We start from the raw sequence: 15413 nt of genomic DNA, 5'->3' as shown, positions 1-15413 counted from the left end.
GCTGTGAAACAAAAAAAAAGAAGGATATTACATATTAAGTATAACATATTTAAAAATTCTGAATATCCATAAACTTGGTGTTGAACTTTAAATAATCTAGGTTCTACTGTTAATACTTGTATTATGTAAATATTTACTAGGTAATACTGTATAAAAAATGAATTACTTCTTTAATAACAAAATTAAACAAATGGTGAATAAAAATGAATAAGTAATATTAAATATGCATGTGGCGATACATATTCACATAAAATAAGAAAATATGACTAGGATTTTGTTAACAATGAAAAATAATCAAATTCGTTTTCCAGTTCTTGATTTTGATCTTGTCTGTGCTTTGTCTTTGTAAGTCAAATAAACGTGTGAAAAATCTGGTCTACGAGTCTAAAACACAATTATTTTTTTTAAATGCAATTTATTTTTTAATAATAATAATTAAAAATATATCAATTATTCAGTATTAATAAGTGTCAACAAATTTAATTTTTAAATTAGAAATTTTATCATTCATTCAAATTTTTATTATTGTACATAGAAATATTCTGCTACAAAATATTGGAACATAATTGTTTTTTATTCTCTAGAAATTATGTAAAAAAAAAATATTTTTAAATGAATGTTATTCGATTGGCCAGTATAAAATTACCCATCAGCTTGTTACAGGACATTGAATTTAATATTTTAGATATTTATATTCCAACAATAATAATAAAGGCTCAGGTTTCAATGCAAGTGCATTATGTTTTGAGTGCTCAAGGGCAAGGTTAATACACACTTGTTTCATAAAATAAATACTTTAAAGATGTAACATTTATTTTGCATTTTCAGCTCATTAAATTCATTTTTAATACATAATTAGAGTTTAGTATGAATTGATACAAAATTTGGTAACTATTATTTAATTATTAAGTTGTAAATAGTTTGGTTAAGATAAAGAAATGTTAGAAATGCTGAAATTCAATTCATTGTTTTCCAATAACTCATGTGACTATCTTTATATATATATAAAAAAAATTATTTTTAGACATTATTATGTTGAAAAAGCATTTTTCATTTTAGAGTATTCTTTAAAACCGGATTCTAATAATAATACAATACAGTCTAAACAAAATAATAAATAATTGTAGTCACATACCTCAAATGTAATTTCTTCGTCATTAGGCAATTCTTTTGCCATGTTGTTCCCGGTATATGCTACACATCTTAGTTCCCATTCTCCAATTTCTTCGTTCCAGAATGAATTTTTTTTTATAAGTTCCTGAAACAAAAAAATAAATTTTATGCACATGTGATGCCTGTTAATGATATCAATAATCTTAACTTGATGAGATGACAGAACACCCATAAACTTGAAAAAATTATATATTTAGAGCCTAGAGGAAATATCAAGGTTAATTTCAACAAAATTATTTTTCATTAAATACTTTTAAATAGTAAAAATATTTAGATAGATAGAAGTAAAATAATAATTTGACTAATCAAAAACCATTGTTAATTACAATACCAAATAATAGTATTCAAACTCATATGCTTTATAAAACTAATATAATACTCAATAAAATTTTAATAGCTTACCAAGTAATCATCAGGAACAAAATGCTCAATAATAACTTCTTGCATCTTTAATTCCTTAGATGTCTGTTTGAGAATTTGTTTTAATTCCACAATTTCCCTTTTGCCCTCGTCTTCAGTATCTTTAAGATCTTCTTTAACAGCTAAAATGGCTGCAGATAATTTTTTTAATTTCTTACTTAATGCTCCTGATCTTTCTTGCAAACCACTGTATTTATCTTCAGTGTCCATTTTTTCTGCTTGCACTTCTTGTAAACGCATATTTAAATTCATCTGTCTAGATTTTCTATCTAATAGTTCTTTTGCTGAATCTTCTAACAACTTTTCTTGTGCCACAGACTTTTCTAATAGATTCTCACCACCCACAATTATTTTTTTCTCCATATTTTCCAGTTTCTCCTTTAACCTAATCATTTCTTGACGTGCTGCATCCAATTCTTCACGTTTGCTCTGCACTGCATTAGCTACTTCTTCAGAAGCTCCAACAACCAACCCTTCTTCTTCTCCTTCATCTTCGCCATCATCGTCTGCTTCACTAAGACCTTTACTACTATCGTCTATTTGCTTTTTCAAAGCTTCAATTTCCATTTGAAATTGTCTGAGCAATGCTTCCTTAGGGTCTTCATTAGCCTTGGATGTATTTTGAATATTCTTGGCTCGGTTAGCATATCGTAAAGTGCTAATAGTTTCATCATAGTTAAAACCGGCTGGCCCCACGGTAGCACACTGATTAAATTTAATAAATATTATAATTAAATTATACCAAAATTATGACTGTACATTATTTGTAATTATTAATTTACCATAACAGTTTTTGAATTTCCTCCCAAAGAATCTTGTAATATACGTGTGAGTTTTGAATTCCGATATGGAATGTGAGTAGACTTTCCATCAACCAACGCAGAAATTACATTTCCAAGAGTTGATAAAGATAAATTAATTTTAGTTGCCTCTTTAAATCTTATACCAAGAGCACCTGTTTTTGATTGTCGTTCCGAACCCTTTTTGGATAAATGATAAATGCATATAACTTAATGATATGTTAATGACAACAATTACCATTGAGACTTACTGCTAAGTCAACTAATCGAAGTCTACCAACTTTAACATGGTACTCTCCAGTTACATCAGGTCGACTAGTTTCTATGGTAATTGAAAATATTGCATGTGACCGAGAACTTTCAGAATTCATAGCTGTTGCAGCAGTAGCACCTAAAAATAAAACATCATATAAGTTGCCCTTTATTTATTGTTTTAAGTACTTGCGATTTTTGTTTCCAGTCATCAACAATTGATGCATATCATCTGCATTATTTACCACATATGTTGATAAATCTTTCACATACACACCGACATCTGGTCTCTCTTTTACTTCCAACTCAGTAGACACATGTTTACTCAACAAGTCGTAAACACCTTCATTATAGATTTCAAAATAAGAAACACTAACCAAAAACCTAATAAAAATAAAAAAAATTGTCTAAATTCACTTAAAATATTTCACTATCATTTAGTAATTATTTTAATGATTGTATTTTTTTTTTTTTTGGATTTATATTAGGTACTTTGTCTACTCGTGAAAACTATTTAAGTTGATATAATGAATAAAACCTACTTTATATCTTCCTTTGCTTTAGCAATATGGCCAAATATATGAGCAAACGAATTAGGAATTATTCCATTAAGCTCTGGAGATAAAAGAGATCCTTCCATTGTAAATGTTTTGCCTGTACCAGTCTGCCCATAAGCAAATATTGTTCCATTGAAACCATCGAAAACTTTGTCAACAATTGGTCGTGCCACTTCATTATACACATCCAACTATTGAATTTCACTTATTAAATGATATTTAATTAAAATTACTAAACAAATATTAACTCACTTGTTTAGAATCAGAATCAAATACCAAATCAAACATGAAAGTCTTCGGAGGACCAACATGTGATGGGTTTGGATTTTTCACAAAAACAGCTGCATTCTCAGAATCGGCCACAACCACAGGCACACAACCGGTAGATTTCTCTTTTTTGCTTAAAGGTCGCAAACGTACCGCGACACGGACATTTTCTATTTCTCCAGCGCTGTACACCTATTAAATAAAAAAATATATTAAAACTAAAATAGATAAGGATAATAATATTAAAAGGTAAAAGTACAACTCAACTCACCATAGTGTTCAGCTTTAGTAAATGTGATTATACTTAGAACATAATATTTTCTGTAATTGACTATAAATTTAATGTTATGTTATAACAGTTTTCAATTTACAATGAGTAGTATTAACCCAATCTAATAATACTGTTACCTGTATATATATTTAGTACCTATTCACTATTATAAAAAACATATTAAGATTGAAAATTAATTATTGTTTATTATAGGTATACTATTATAAATTATAGCGTATAATAGGTATATTCTAAATTCTAAGGTAGCGGTATTTGATATAGTTTCATCACAAATTGTATTAAATTTTTATGTATGAATCATATCATTCATATCATAATGTTTGATATCACAATTCACAACTCACAAGTCACAATAATACTAACGGATAAGGGCATAAGGCGAAAGTGAAAGTGTTGCTGACCTAGCACAACTTTATAATACCTAATCGACTAGCACCTTTGAATACGGACCACGAATTAAAATTAAATCTGTTATGCATATTATAAATTGCGTTCAAACTCTATTTATTTTAACCTAATCACTTTTAAGTTTTTTCAATTCCCTGGGGCAAAAGACAAATTATCTTGTCACGTAAAAAATAATTAATCTTTCAAATAATATTATTTAAAACATACCTACGTCATTACCTATAACCTAACCTAACCAAGCTATTTTATTTACTTAAGTAGATTAGGTATAAGTCCCTAATAAAATATTCATAATTTGGATGATTAAGAAAAAAATTGTATGAACGTTTTAGTTAGGTTGATAAGTAATAAAAAAAAAATATTTAAGTTAGTCGTACATACCTATAAATGCAGTGGCGTAACTAGAAAAACATTTTTGGGAAGGGTTACATTAATACAATATATACCTATCGTTAGGTGTACTGACGTGAAGGAGTACTGTGGCCTCGGGGAAATTACGAGGGGTTACAACCATAGACGTAACTAGAGCCATTAAATTGAGTGGACTCAAGCCCATAGTAAACAAAAATGTATTATTTCAATAACTTGCTTAATTAACACATTCATATTTCATTTAGGTGGGATCGAGAGGCTGAAGGGTGGGCTAAACCCATCCAAGCCCCCCCCTATTTACGTCTATGGTTACAACCCCTTAATCCCTCCCCTGGTTGGCGGTTGTGCCTCTGTATAAATGAGCTATAGCCAAATACTATATACTATGTGTCGTATATAGTATTTGGCTATAGATCTATAATCTATATATAATATATATACTTGTCTTATTCTGTGTTCATGTATGAATTATGAATATGATATAGGTACTTATATATATATAGATTATAAAATATAAATAATAGATTATTTGCGTACCTATGCTGTATATTATAATATATAGTCTAGGTTTAGATTATTATATGCAGTTATAATCATAGTTCTAACTTATAGCCCAAGATTTATCACATATATTCAAGTAGCCGTTCTAATTTTATTTTCATACCTACTTATATCTAAATCAATTTCAAGGACGCAAATTTAATAAAATATACAAAGAGACTATAAATACCTAATAGGTAGGTAAATTAAAAAATTAAGAAAAATAATTTAAACAAATATGATTTATGATATATTATGTATAACTGTATTATAGCCTATAGGTAACTTTTAAGTAGCCGTACGCCCGTACCTACAGATGTACATATTATAGGTATCTATATATTCTATACAGACTATACATGATAAAATAATGAAATATATAATATTAGTACCTATCACCAAATTATAAATAACCAAGTTTCAAAGTTCAAACATGTACCTATATTTTAATTTATAATTTTTAGTATCTAGGTATCTACTTAAGCTACCTACCAAACACGAAACACGAGTAAGTATATATACATATAAAATAAATACAATTTTTATTATTTTATGTTTTATTTATTAAACTTAATGCTTAAAAGTAGGTACTATAGTTTTAAAGCAATATCATATTGTATATTTTAGTATATTTTATAAAATATCATCATTGTATAAAATAATTATAAAAACAAATTGTAAAAATTATAATAACGCACGAATGTAATCGTCCACCGAATGAAATTGAACCGACAGATTTTTCCTTCCACGTATCCCAATAGCCATCGAAAAATCGAGGGTCTGCCGCGGGATCGATTGCTGGATAGTTTTGCATTGTCAGTTCTTTTTTGAACTGTACCAACATGTCTATCGTCATATTGAAAGCTTCCGGATGTCTACTGGCAATATTTTGATATTCGCAAGGGTCTCGCTGTATATCGAACAAGCAAGGGCTATCAAAACATTGATAATGCCCGTTGGGGTCTGGATCAGCGATTCGTTCAGTACATTTGCTGTCGATTTTGGCCTGGGAACGAATATTATAGAACAGATCGTACGTAGTCAACGTGTCCATACAATCTGCTTTAGACACGAAACAGTTAATTTTCGATAAACGCGAACCAGCCAGACTTTCTGCAACGTCATTCATATTATATTCTGGTCCCATGTTCCCGGGTTCACCGCTATATTTCAGATAATAGACAATGTCACTTGTGCGATTACCTTCAAAAATAATTAGATTACATGAAATGAAGTGTAATGGGATTATGGAAAATATGAAAACCAAACTTTTAAAGTATTTTAGGTTTTATTCATTTGAATAACACAATAAATAAAACTCGTAATAAATACTAAATTACTCAGAGTAATATGCGATTTACTTTTAAAAATACTAACTTTTGATAAAAAATGTTAACTATTTAACATATTTTTAAATAGATTTCGCTAAAATGTTTAAAAGTTTTGAAGATACTTAAAAAAAGTGTGGTAGATTTGGTTTTATTAGAAAAAGGTGAATTGCCAATAACTTGAAATATAAAAAAGTTAGATCCCTCTTTTAAGGGTATATTTCTTCATTATTTTTGGTTTACTTTCATATGAGGTAACCCGACTTCCTCGCGAAACACATTGTATATTTATTATTTTATATTATTAACTCATTTAGATTGGTCGTAACTCGTAACTCGTAGGTACCTATAATATATTACTTACAAAATTAAAAACACTTACTTTTTACGATTTTCCAATGGTTGAAAATCAATGCTTCTTCTCCACTCGTTTCATCTATATTGATTAAAGCCATTGTTCTCATACGTTTTGAAGTTTCGGTCAAACTCTCCCACTGATCAACGCCATCAATTTGACCCAAATCATCAAAATTACCACCTCAAATATTAAACAATTTTAATGATATGTTTTTTTATGATTTTGAGCGAAGCGATGAATGTATAGAATTTGCATATAATGCTATATGTTTACTTTATCTGTGTACCTACGCAATAAGTAGTTAATAAAATGTTTTGATTTTCAACTTTGAAGGTGGGTTTTGGATAGAAAATTGGATCTTGTTCGTACTTCAAAGAGGTCAAAATTAAAAATTCATAATATTTTTCAAATTAACATGAAAAACAAACAAATAATTAAGGGAAAATGCAATTACAGCGTTCTTTCTAAATAGTTCATACAATTTTTTTTATAGATATTTTAAGTTAAAATTACTAGTTAGACGTAAATTAAATATTAAAACGAAATCACGAAGAATAATGATTTTAGTCATTTTTTCTAATTTAAAAATATTATTTGTAGCCTTATGGAACTATTATTATTATATTTTATACACATTAAATGGAATTTTAAAATGCCATCTTATTAAAGCTCTCTTCTATAATATATGTTAATAAACAATTATACGTAATTACTGGGTTAACATTTTAAAATTCATATTATCCAAGTGTTAAGAGCGCACTATTTGTTTTCTTTCTCTGGCCCACGCGCAAAATAGACAAAATGCATTTACGCAGAATCATTTTTTCTATGATTTTATGTAATCTTAGAGTAAAAACAGCCGTTACAAAAGAGATAGAGAATAATATTTTTGAGGGAATGACATATCTATTTGTCAAAATATGGTTTCAAAACAATTTAAACATCGTTTAAATGTACAACATTATTTTGTTTATTTTGAAAGTCAAATAATAATTAAATATAAAATCGATATGTCATTTCCTTAAAAATATTATTCTCTATATTTTTGTAATGGGTGTTTTTACTTTAAGATTACATAAAATCATAGAAAAAATGATTCTGCGTAAATGCGTTTTGTCTATGTTGCGCGTGGGTCAGAGAGCAGAGAGAGAAAACAAATAGTGAGCTGACATCCTCTTAAACATAATTGATTATATAGGTGCCAATCACAGTGATAGGTTATATGTAAATTTGTGTTACCTGCAGCAGTGTATAGGGTAGGCAACCAATCAGTTATATGAAACAAATTTTCAGAAATTCTGTGTTTCTTTTTCAACCACGGACTCCATATAGCAGCCACACCTCGCACTCCGCCGTCAAGCACTGCTCCTTTTTCCTAAATCCCCAATTGTTTGTTAATACTTAACATCACTATAAAATATTTTTATCGTGCCAAATACAAATCTTTACTTGTTAATAATCATCAGTAATCACTATAAAATATTAAAATAGTAACATACCACCACCAAAAACATAAACCATAACGGTTAAAAAGAAAATAATAATAATTTTAGTTTATATCTTATTATTCCTAGGTAAGTATATTCTATTATTTATCAACGGTATAAATTATTCTCATTTTATACATTTAACAAGATTAAATGCAGTGGTAAAAAATTTCAATGAAAAAATTAAATAAATCAATACGTTAAAACAATTTGAATTTAAACTATGTTAGGTCTAGATTTCTATTTACTAAAATTATAGCTATTTTGTATATGTTATTCGGTATCTGTATACCTACAGTAGAAGCTATAGTGTCTAAATTGTTTTTACTTTTGTAAACAATTTGGTTTTTTAAAAAAGACAATAATAAGAAAATAATTATTATACATAGATGAAGTATATTTTATTTTTTTAATTAACATTTTATGAATTAATTTATGTAGATTTAAAATAAGGTTAATGAAGTACCTATATCACCTATGAGCTATGAGTTATAGCATTATAAAATCATTTATTTCTAATAGTAGGTATACCTATATAGAATAGGTAGATAAGCTATGTAATTTATTTAATGCATAAGTCATAAATTTGCATGCGTTTAAAGTACATAATATTGTAATTTTTTGATATAGTATATATGATAATAAAATAATGTGTTAATAATGTTATATTAATTTATAGGTAAAGTAAGAATAGTAAGATAGTGTTCTGCAGTGTTTACTATACGTCTATACGTAATTTTTTTAATACAATTTTTATCCGTGTCAATTTTTTGATCGAATCCAAAATCAAAAACTACAAACTTATGTTTTCGATCCTAAAAATGTTGATGTGCAAAACAACATATTTTTTCAATTGTATAGCAAGTATATAACTCACCATTTGTAATCTACGGACAACGAACTAGATGTATGTATAAGTGTCAAAAAAGATTTTAGCCAAATTAACCTAACAGTTTAGTAAAATAACTATATATTTTTTTATATATTATGATGTTGTTACCAAAATACCACTTAAATCAAAAAATGACTTATCTTTATGATAGAAAATTAATAATTAAACATACTCCTCGTAATGGCCAATTAGATCCTGAATTTCCATAACCCCATATTGGATCATCAGCCGGTGCACCGTTATCAGATATAAACAACACAATTGAATCTTCTAACATTCCGTTATTATCCAATGATTCAATGATACTACCAACAGATTCATCCAATGAAGTCAAAATTCCTGGAATTATTTATTATTATTTTTTTAATTTATTAATAAATAAACATTTATTTCTGTATTGAATATAACTAATAAAGTATAATTAAGCTAATAAGTCTAACGGGTTATCAGTGCAGTATTTTGGATGATTCTTTTGGGGAGAAGGGGTGTCCAAAATATAACTAAAAACATAAGTCTTCGGATCTAATAAAATTGATTTGCATTGGATATAAATATCTAACCTACATGTAATAGGCATAACTGCATAAGTAAAGTACTAATATATTAGATTCATGTTCATGTTCAAACATGGTACACACTCCTAAAATAAACCACTAGTAATTAGTGTTATTGTAACAATTTTTGTAGAAAAAAAAGTTTTTGACATAGGTAAGTACGAATATAACTTTAAAATAATACAAAATTACGGTGAGTAAGAGTTAAAATATTTTTAAGTGCTGGCCTTGATCAAGTAATCAAATTAGTACCTAGAGGTACATTTTGAGTTTTTTTGGAACTTGACCATAACAATTTAAATATATTTCATTATCAGTGGCGACTGGCAGCAGTACATATTTTGGGGCCCTGAGAAATTTGATATTGTTTTCTCTGTGTGCTGTACAATTACAAAATACTGAAAATACAAAACGTAGACAAGGGCCATATGGGGCCTCGGGCATTTGCATGGAGAGCCCCCCCCCCTAGCGCCATCACTGCAGTCTATATCATTATAATTTAAGACGTCAATATATTATATACTTCATATAACTATAGGCTATAAATAATCTCACAAATAATTATTTGATATTTATTATAATACCTAGATCAAATACAAAATGTACGTGCAATTTGCATTAAGTCTTTATTAAGAGAATACCGCTCGCACCCACATGTGTTGTCCCTGTCTCACAAACGTACTATAATGTGCAACATGGTAAATTTTTGTTCAGTAGAACCAATTTTATTTTTGTGTACTTATAGCATAGGGTAGGTGAAAATGGTGAAATAACCTGTTATCTAACTTAAACATAAGAACATTATGTTTGTAAGTAGGTTTTTACTTTTTTACGATATTTTAAATTTTAAGCGAATTATGAAAATATAAAATACAACAATTTTAAAATGTTCATTACTCACTTAAAATTTAAAATATCATAAAAAAAACTTACGTACAAACATAAATAATATTCTTATCATCAAGTGGTGACAAGTACTTATTCAAGTTTTATCTTAAGTCAATTCAATCTTGAATCTACCTGATATTAAAGCTAACACATAAAATTGGTTAACTGAACACAAATTTGTCGTGTTATACCCACGTTTGTAAGACGGATACAAAACATTACTTGTTTATAGTTGTGTAGCAGTAGCATCCTCTTTGGCTCTTTAAATATTAACGTCTTAAACGTTTTGCCAAATCAAATGTATATAATACTAATCTCAATTAACAATTATATTTTACTGTAGAAACTATACAAAATAAAAATGTTAATTATTTAGTTGGTATCTACTACAACAATTCATACATTTTGTAACATTAGATTTTCAAACATTTTTAACTATTTATTCTTACCAGCAAAAAGTCTTCTTTCTTTATTTTCAATATAATTAAATTTGATATCGTTAAGTGTTTTATTTTGAACTTCCAAGATGTTTGGTCCAGGTACTCCAGTATGAACTGCTAAATGACTTATCATTAAAAACATTGGACTTCCCTGATTTTTACATGACTTAATAACTTTATTAGCTTCGTTGGTGAAAATATCTGTTGCATATTGATCAACCATCTCATCTCCTGCTCTTTTGAACCCCCGTCTGGCATCTTTGCCAGTCATTGATCCCTATATAATGATTATAGTTGTTAAAAAACAAAATAATAGTTATTTATAAACAACAGTTTTAAACTTTTATTCACCGTAGAATGCGTACTGTTTCTGTAACTTATGAATCCGTTCCAATAGCCGAAATGACTGTCGAATCCCCTTTTTAAGGGGGTTTGATTTTTTTTGTTAGCGCCCAAGTGCCATTTACCCACCAAATGAGTTGAATAACCTAAATCTTTTAAATACTAAATTTTCTACAATTAGCCAAATGTATAAAAATACCACTAATGCAATAATATCATCCATCATATAGGTATTATAATATTTACTTGTGGTAAAATTTTTTCTGTTGATGGGAGTGCTAATGGTACACCAGCGATAATAGGTAATCCTTGAAGGCCTTAAAATGTAAAACACAAAGTAAGACAATACAAATTGTGTTAAAAGCTACGAAATAGTGATGGAGTTCCAATCTTTTAAAAATCTCAAACTTGTAGAAATTCAAGAGCAATCTAAGTATAAATTCAAACATTTTAAACGGTTTAAATAGTTCGAGCATAAATGCGTAATCAAGTAGGTACAAAATGTTTGATCATGACAAGTGACAACTGAATTGATTAATTTATTATAAGTTTAAAAACTTTTCTTCTATAGTAGAATATACTAATACTATAATACTATTATGTTTTAAAATATATTAATTCATTATGATTAAATTATTAAAAGGACACAGCACACAACACCTGTAGCATATAATGTGTTGTCTCCGTCTTACAAACGTGCAATATATATTATATATATAGTACATTTTTGTTCAGCAGTTTCAATTTTGTGTATTATTAGAATAAAATCACATATTTTATGTACATCTAACTTAAAGGTAAGAATATTATATCTGTGTTTTTCGACAATTTTGAATTTTTTACGGTACCTATATTCATTTTTAAGCTAGTTATGTAAAACATTAATATTTAAAAATAGGTATTCATAATTCACTTTAAAAAAAAAACTGGTGAGAGAACACAGATGTCTAATCTTCTTACATTTAAGTTTGATGATATAGGGTATTTCATTCTAATATTTATAAACTAACACACAAAATTGGTTCCGCTGAATGAAAATTTGCAATGTTGAACGCGTTTGTAAGATGAAGACAATACATACGAGCGTTCTCTAAGTTCGAAAAAAACTTCGAAAAGATTCCATTTTAACTTTGTTAAAAAAATCATGTGGGTGTTTGAATTCGAATTTGTAAAAACTTAATTTCCACCCATCTTAAGTTAAAACAATCCATTTGTATTTCATTACATAATTAACGACAATGAAAATAATAAGTTTAAAGTTTAATATACTTAATTTAACACGAGTTAACAAATAATAATAAATTATTAAGATATATATTTCACATCATATTGCAATCATTATCATCATCATCTATGATTATATTCAATAATCATCAATTATATTGAATTAATAAATTAGGCACTTATTATTATATATGTATATAATTAACAAAATAAACTATTTGTATAGTAATTGAACACTAATACACTATATAATATAGAGATTAGGCAATAATTAATAACTAATAAATAAGCTATATCTTTCATATTACCTACCATATCGAATTGGATATTTTCCGGTAAGTAAAGCAGCTCTCGATGGGGTGCAAGTTGGTTGAACATAATGACGATTTAATATTACACCGTTATACGCCAAAGCATCAATATTTGGCGTGGGTATTTGAATTGATCCATGGAAACCGACGTCGTTCCATCCCTTTTAAGTATTAATATGTAGAAATATAATATTTATATCGTTTACATATATGTACACGCTTTACAGTTCACCATTGTACTAACGCGTAGTCTGTAGTCATATAATTACTTAGGTAAGTACTTATTTCTTAAGTTTTATACACTTATTTACGTTTGCATACTTTACAGTAAATTATGAAGTTACCACCTATATATTGCCATAAATTTTATTAAAATAAAAACAAATTTACATTATATTTTATAATAATTTGGTTTTATACCTCTTTACCCTAAAATGTAATTCTGCAGAATACTCCACTATATATATAAACTACCAGCTATAGCCTAAAGGTAAGTACATAAAAATGATTTTACTATTATTCAAAGAAATTAACTTTTTATCATTTGGGTATAGTGTAGGTATACGTTAACTAGTAACTACCAACATTAGTTTTTGACTTTTGTAATAGGTAGTAATATCTATAATAATATTATTCGGCATACACTATTAAAAATAATAATAGTATTCCAATATTGTAAGGAGAACTCACCAAATCGTCAGCAATGATGAGAATAATATGCGGTTGTTTTTTATTAGGTTCTCGTAACAAACTGCAGTCAGAAAATAATGAAAATTCAAGTATTATTAAGATACAAGTTGAACAACTAATGAACACGCTCATGGTAACTGTGAAGTGATCTGAAGTGTATATTATGAATAAATGATGTGACAATATATTTAAAAAAAAACGAAATTACTTTTTTAGTTTAGACAATAGATCATATAGATAGGTACTATATATAGGTATAGATAATTTAAAAAGACACAACGTGTTGTGGTAGGTGCTAACTATAATTTATTATTTAACAAGGTCAGATATTGATATTGAATTATCAATGCCACAATACAATGTATTACAACAGTGACACTTATATACACCTAATTATTAATATATTGTATTGACAATATATTTATAAGAATGAATCAAAATAGGGCATTTAATTGTATATCAAGTGATCTGGCCCACGATGCGTTAAACCAAAGAAGTTGTGATAGTAAAAAATACCATTTAAAATTATATAATATACAATATACTACCTATTTTACGATTTAAACACAATATAATAAATTAATAAATAATAAATATTAATACATAGAGGTGCTTTACTGCTTTATTATGATGTGTTTTAAATATTATAATTAATAGCTTTATAAGTAAGAAAGGAAAATTGTTTTTTATTAATTACTAAATCCTAGGAATGCAGTTATATTACTTTTAAAAATACATACATAAATATAATATTATTATATGGGTATAGGTAAGTAGGTACCTATAATTCATACATTTTAAAAAGTATATGTATTTGAGTATTTCTAGTTTCTACAAAATGTATTATTTCGAGAAGATAATTATCAAAATTCAATAAACAAAAAATAATTGTACCGCTATGGCGTTATGCTGTTATAGTTTATAACATTACAACTTAAGTCTTTAATATACTTTCTTCGGTATTTTAAGTTAATTTAATAACTCAGAAAATTCGATATTATCTATATCAACATTACCTTAAAAGATCTTTTTCTTAACAATTTATAACAAAAAAGGGGGTTCACATTTGGAAAAAATATTTATATTTATATCATTACATTTATAGAACATTTATTAAATTACACGGAAAATCCAAGTATTTTAAAATATTGTCCTTATAAATACATTCGAAAATTCTAAAAATTAGAATGATTTGAATACATTTTTAATTTATTATATTAATATTATAATCTATTACCTATATGCAGTGGCGCAACTAGGAATTTTTCAAGGGAGGTGTCCGCCAGTAGCGTATACAGTTTCCCCCAAATATTTTTTGTAAAGTTAATGAGTGGACAATTTCAGACGACTACTATTTAATATTTACCTACCTATTATATTATTTTATTCAAGCGATTTGAATCAAACTACCATCATAATTATTTCTGAATAATCGACGTCCAACGTTTTATTAACTGAACAATTTATATCACGTATGTTTCGATAAAAGTTACATATAATTTTAGTAATTGTCAAGAAGTTAACAAAATTAAAAATTATTATACATATATATTATATATATAGGCTATATGTAGGTATTAAAATAAAAACAAGGATGAAGACGTTTAGTTGAATCACTATGTATATTGATACCTATTTAGGTTTTGTCTTTTTTTAGGGATGATATGACACAAGTCACAAATATATTAATTTGATCTAAGTCTAAAATATCAAATATTATAACCACTTATAGAAAAAAAACAGCATAGAACGCTTTTTCCGCTTTTTGAAAACAAATTATTTTCTATTGCAAAAACGCTGCGCATATTAATTATTATG

At 27.3% G+C, this 15413-nt stretch overlaps 2 protein-coding genes across 2 annotated transcripts; both read right to left on the bottom strand.

Moving 5' to 3' along the window:
* Positions 1-144: 144 nt before the first annotated feature.
* Positions 145-4344, bottom strand: LOC114118904 (kinesin-like protein KIF3A). The gene is made up of 9 exons (XM_027984062.2): positions 3741-4344; positions 3455-3661; positions 3188-3393; positions 2839-3029; positions 2645-2784; positions 2376-2573; positions 1576-2298; positions 1136-1258; positions 145-384 (listed from the first exon to the last, which is right to left on the bottom strand). The coding sequence occupies exons 1-9, from the start codon at positions 3741-3743 to the stop codon at positions 295-297; spliced, it is 1881 nt and encodes a 626-aa protein (XP_027839863.1). The 5' UTR covers positions 3744-4344; the 3' UTR covers positions 145-294.
* Positions 4345-5690: 1346 nt separating this feature from the next.
* Positions 5691-13766, bottom strand: LOC114132505 (arylsulfatase B-like). Its single transcript, XM_027997980.2, has 9 exons — positions 13596-13766; positions 12907-13066; positions 11617-11687; positions 11380-11532; positions 11038-11305; positions 9319-9485; positions 8007-8142; positions 6792-6947; positions 5691-6284 (listed from the first exon to the last, which is right to left on the bottom strand). The coding sequence occupies exons 1-9, from the start codon at positions 13725-13727 to the stop codon at positions 5728-5730; spliced, it is 1800 nt and encodes a 599-aa protein (XP_027853781.2). The 5' UTR covers positions 13728-13766; the 3' UTR covers positions 5691-5727.
* Positions 13767-15413: the final 1647 nt, after the last annotated feature.

This window comes from Aphis gossypii, chromosome 1 (assembly GCF_020184175.1).
Source record: "Aphis gossypii isolate Hap1 chromosome 1, ASM2018417v2, whole genome shotgun sequence".
NCBI lineage: Eukaryota > Metazoa > Arthropoda > Insecta > Hemiptera > Aphididae > Aphis > Aphis gossypii.
Note: the sequence above shows the minus strand (reverse complement) of the source record. Positions and strands in the feature narration are given on the sequence as shown.

Excerpts from the sequence above, each read along its gene's own strand:
- LOC114118904 (XM_027984062.2), bottom strand. Across the intron at positions 3,394-3,454 it reads TTGATTCTGATTCTAAACAA|TTGGATGTGTATAATGAAGT; the intron begins GTGAGTTAATAT and ends GAAATTCAATAG. Across the intron at positions 1,259-1,575 it reads TTGTTCCTGATGATTACTTG|GAACTTATAAAAAAAAATTC; the intron begins GTAAGCTATTAA and ends TTTTTGTTTCAG.
- LOC114132505 (XM_027997980.2), bottom strand. The coding sequence starts at position 13,727 with ATGAGCGTGTTCATTAGTTGTTCAACTTGTATCTTAATAATACTTGAA. Across the intron at positions 11,688-12,906 it reads AAAATATCCAATTCGATATG|GCCTTCAAGGATTACCTATT; the intron begins GTAGGTAATATG and ends TTACATTTTAAG. Across the intron at positions 6,285-6,791 it reads CCATTGGAAAATCGTAAAAA|GTAATCGCACAAGTGACATT; the intron begins GTAAGTGTTTTT and ends TTATTTTTGAAG.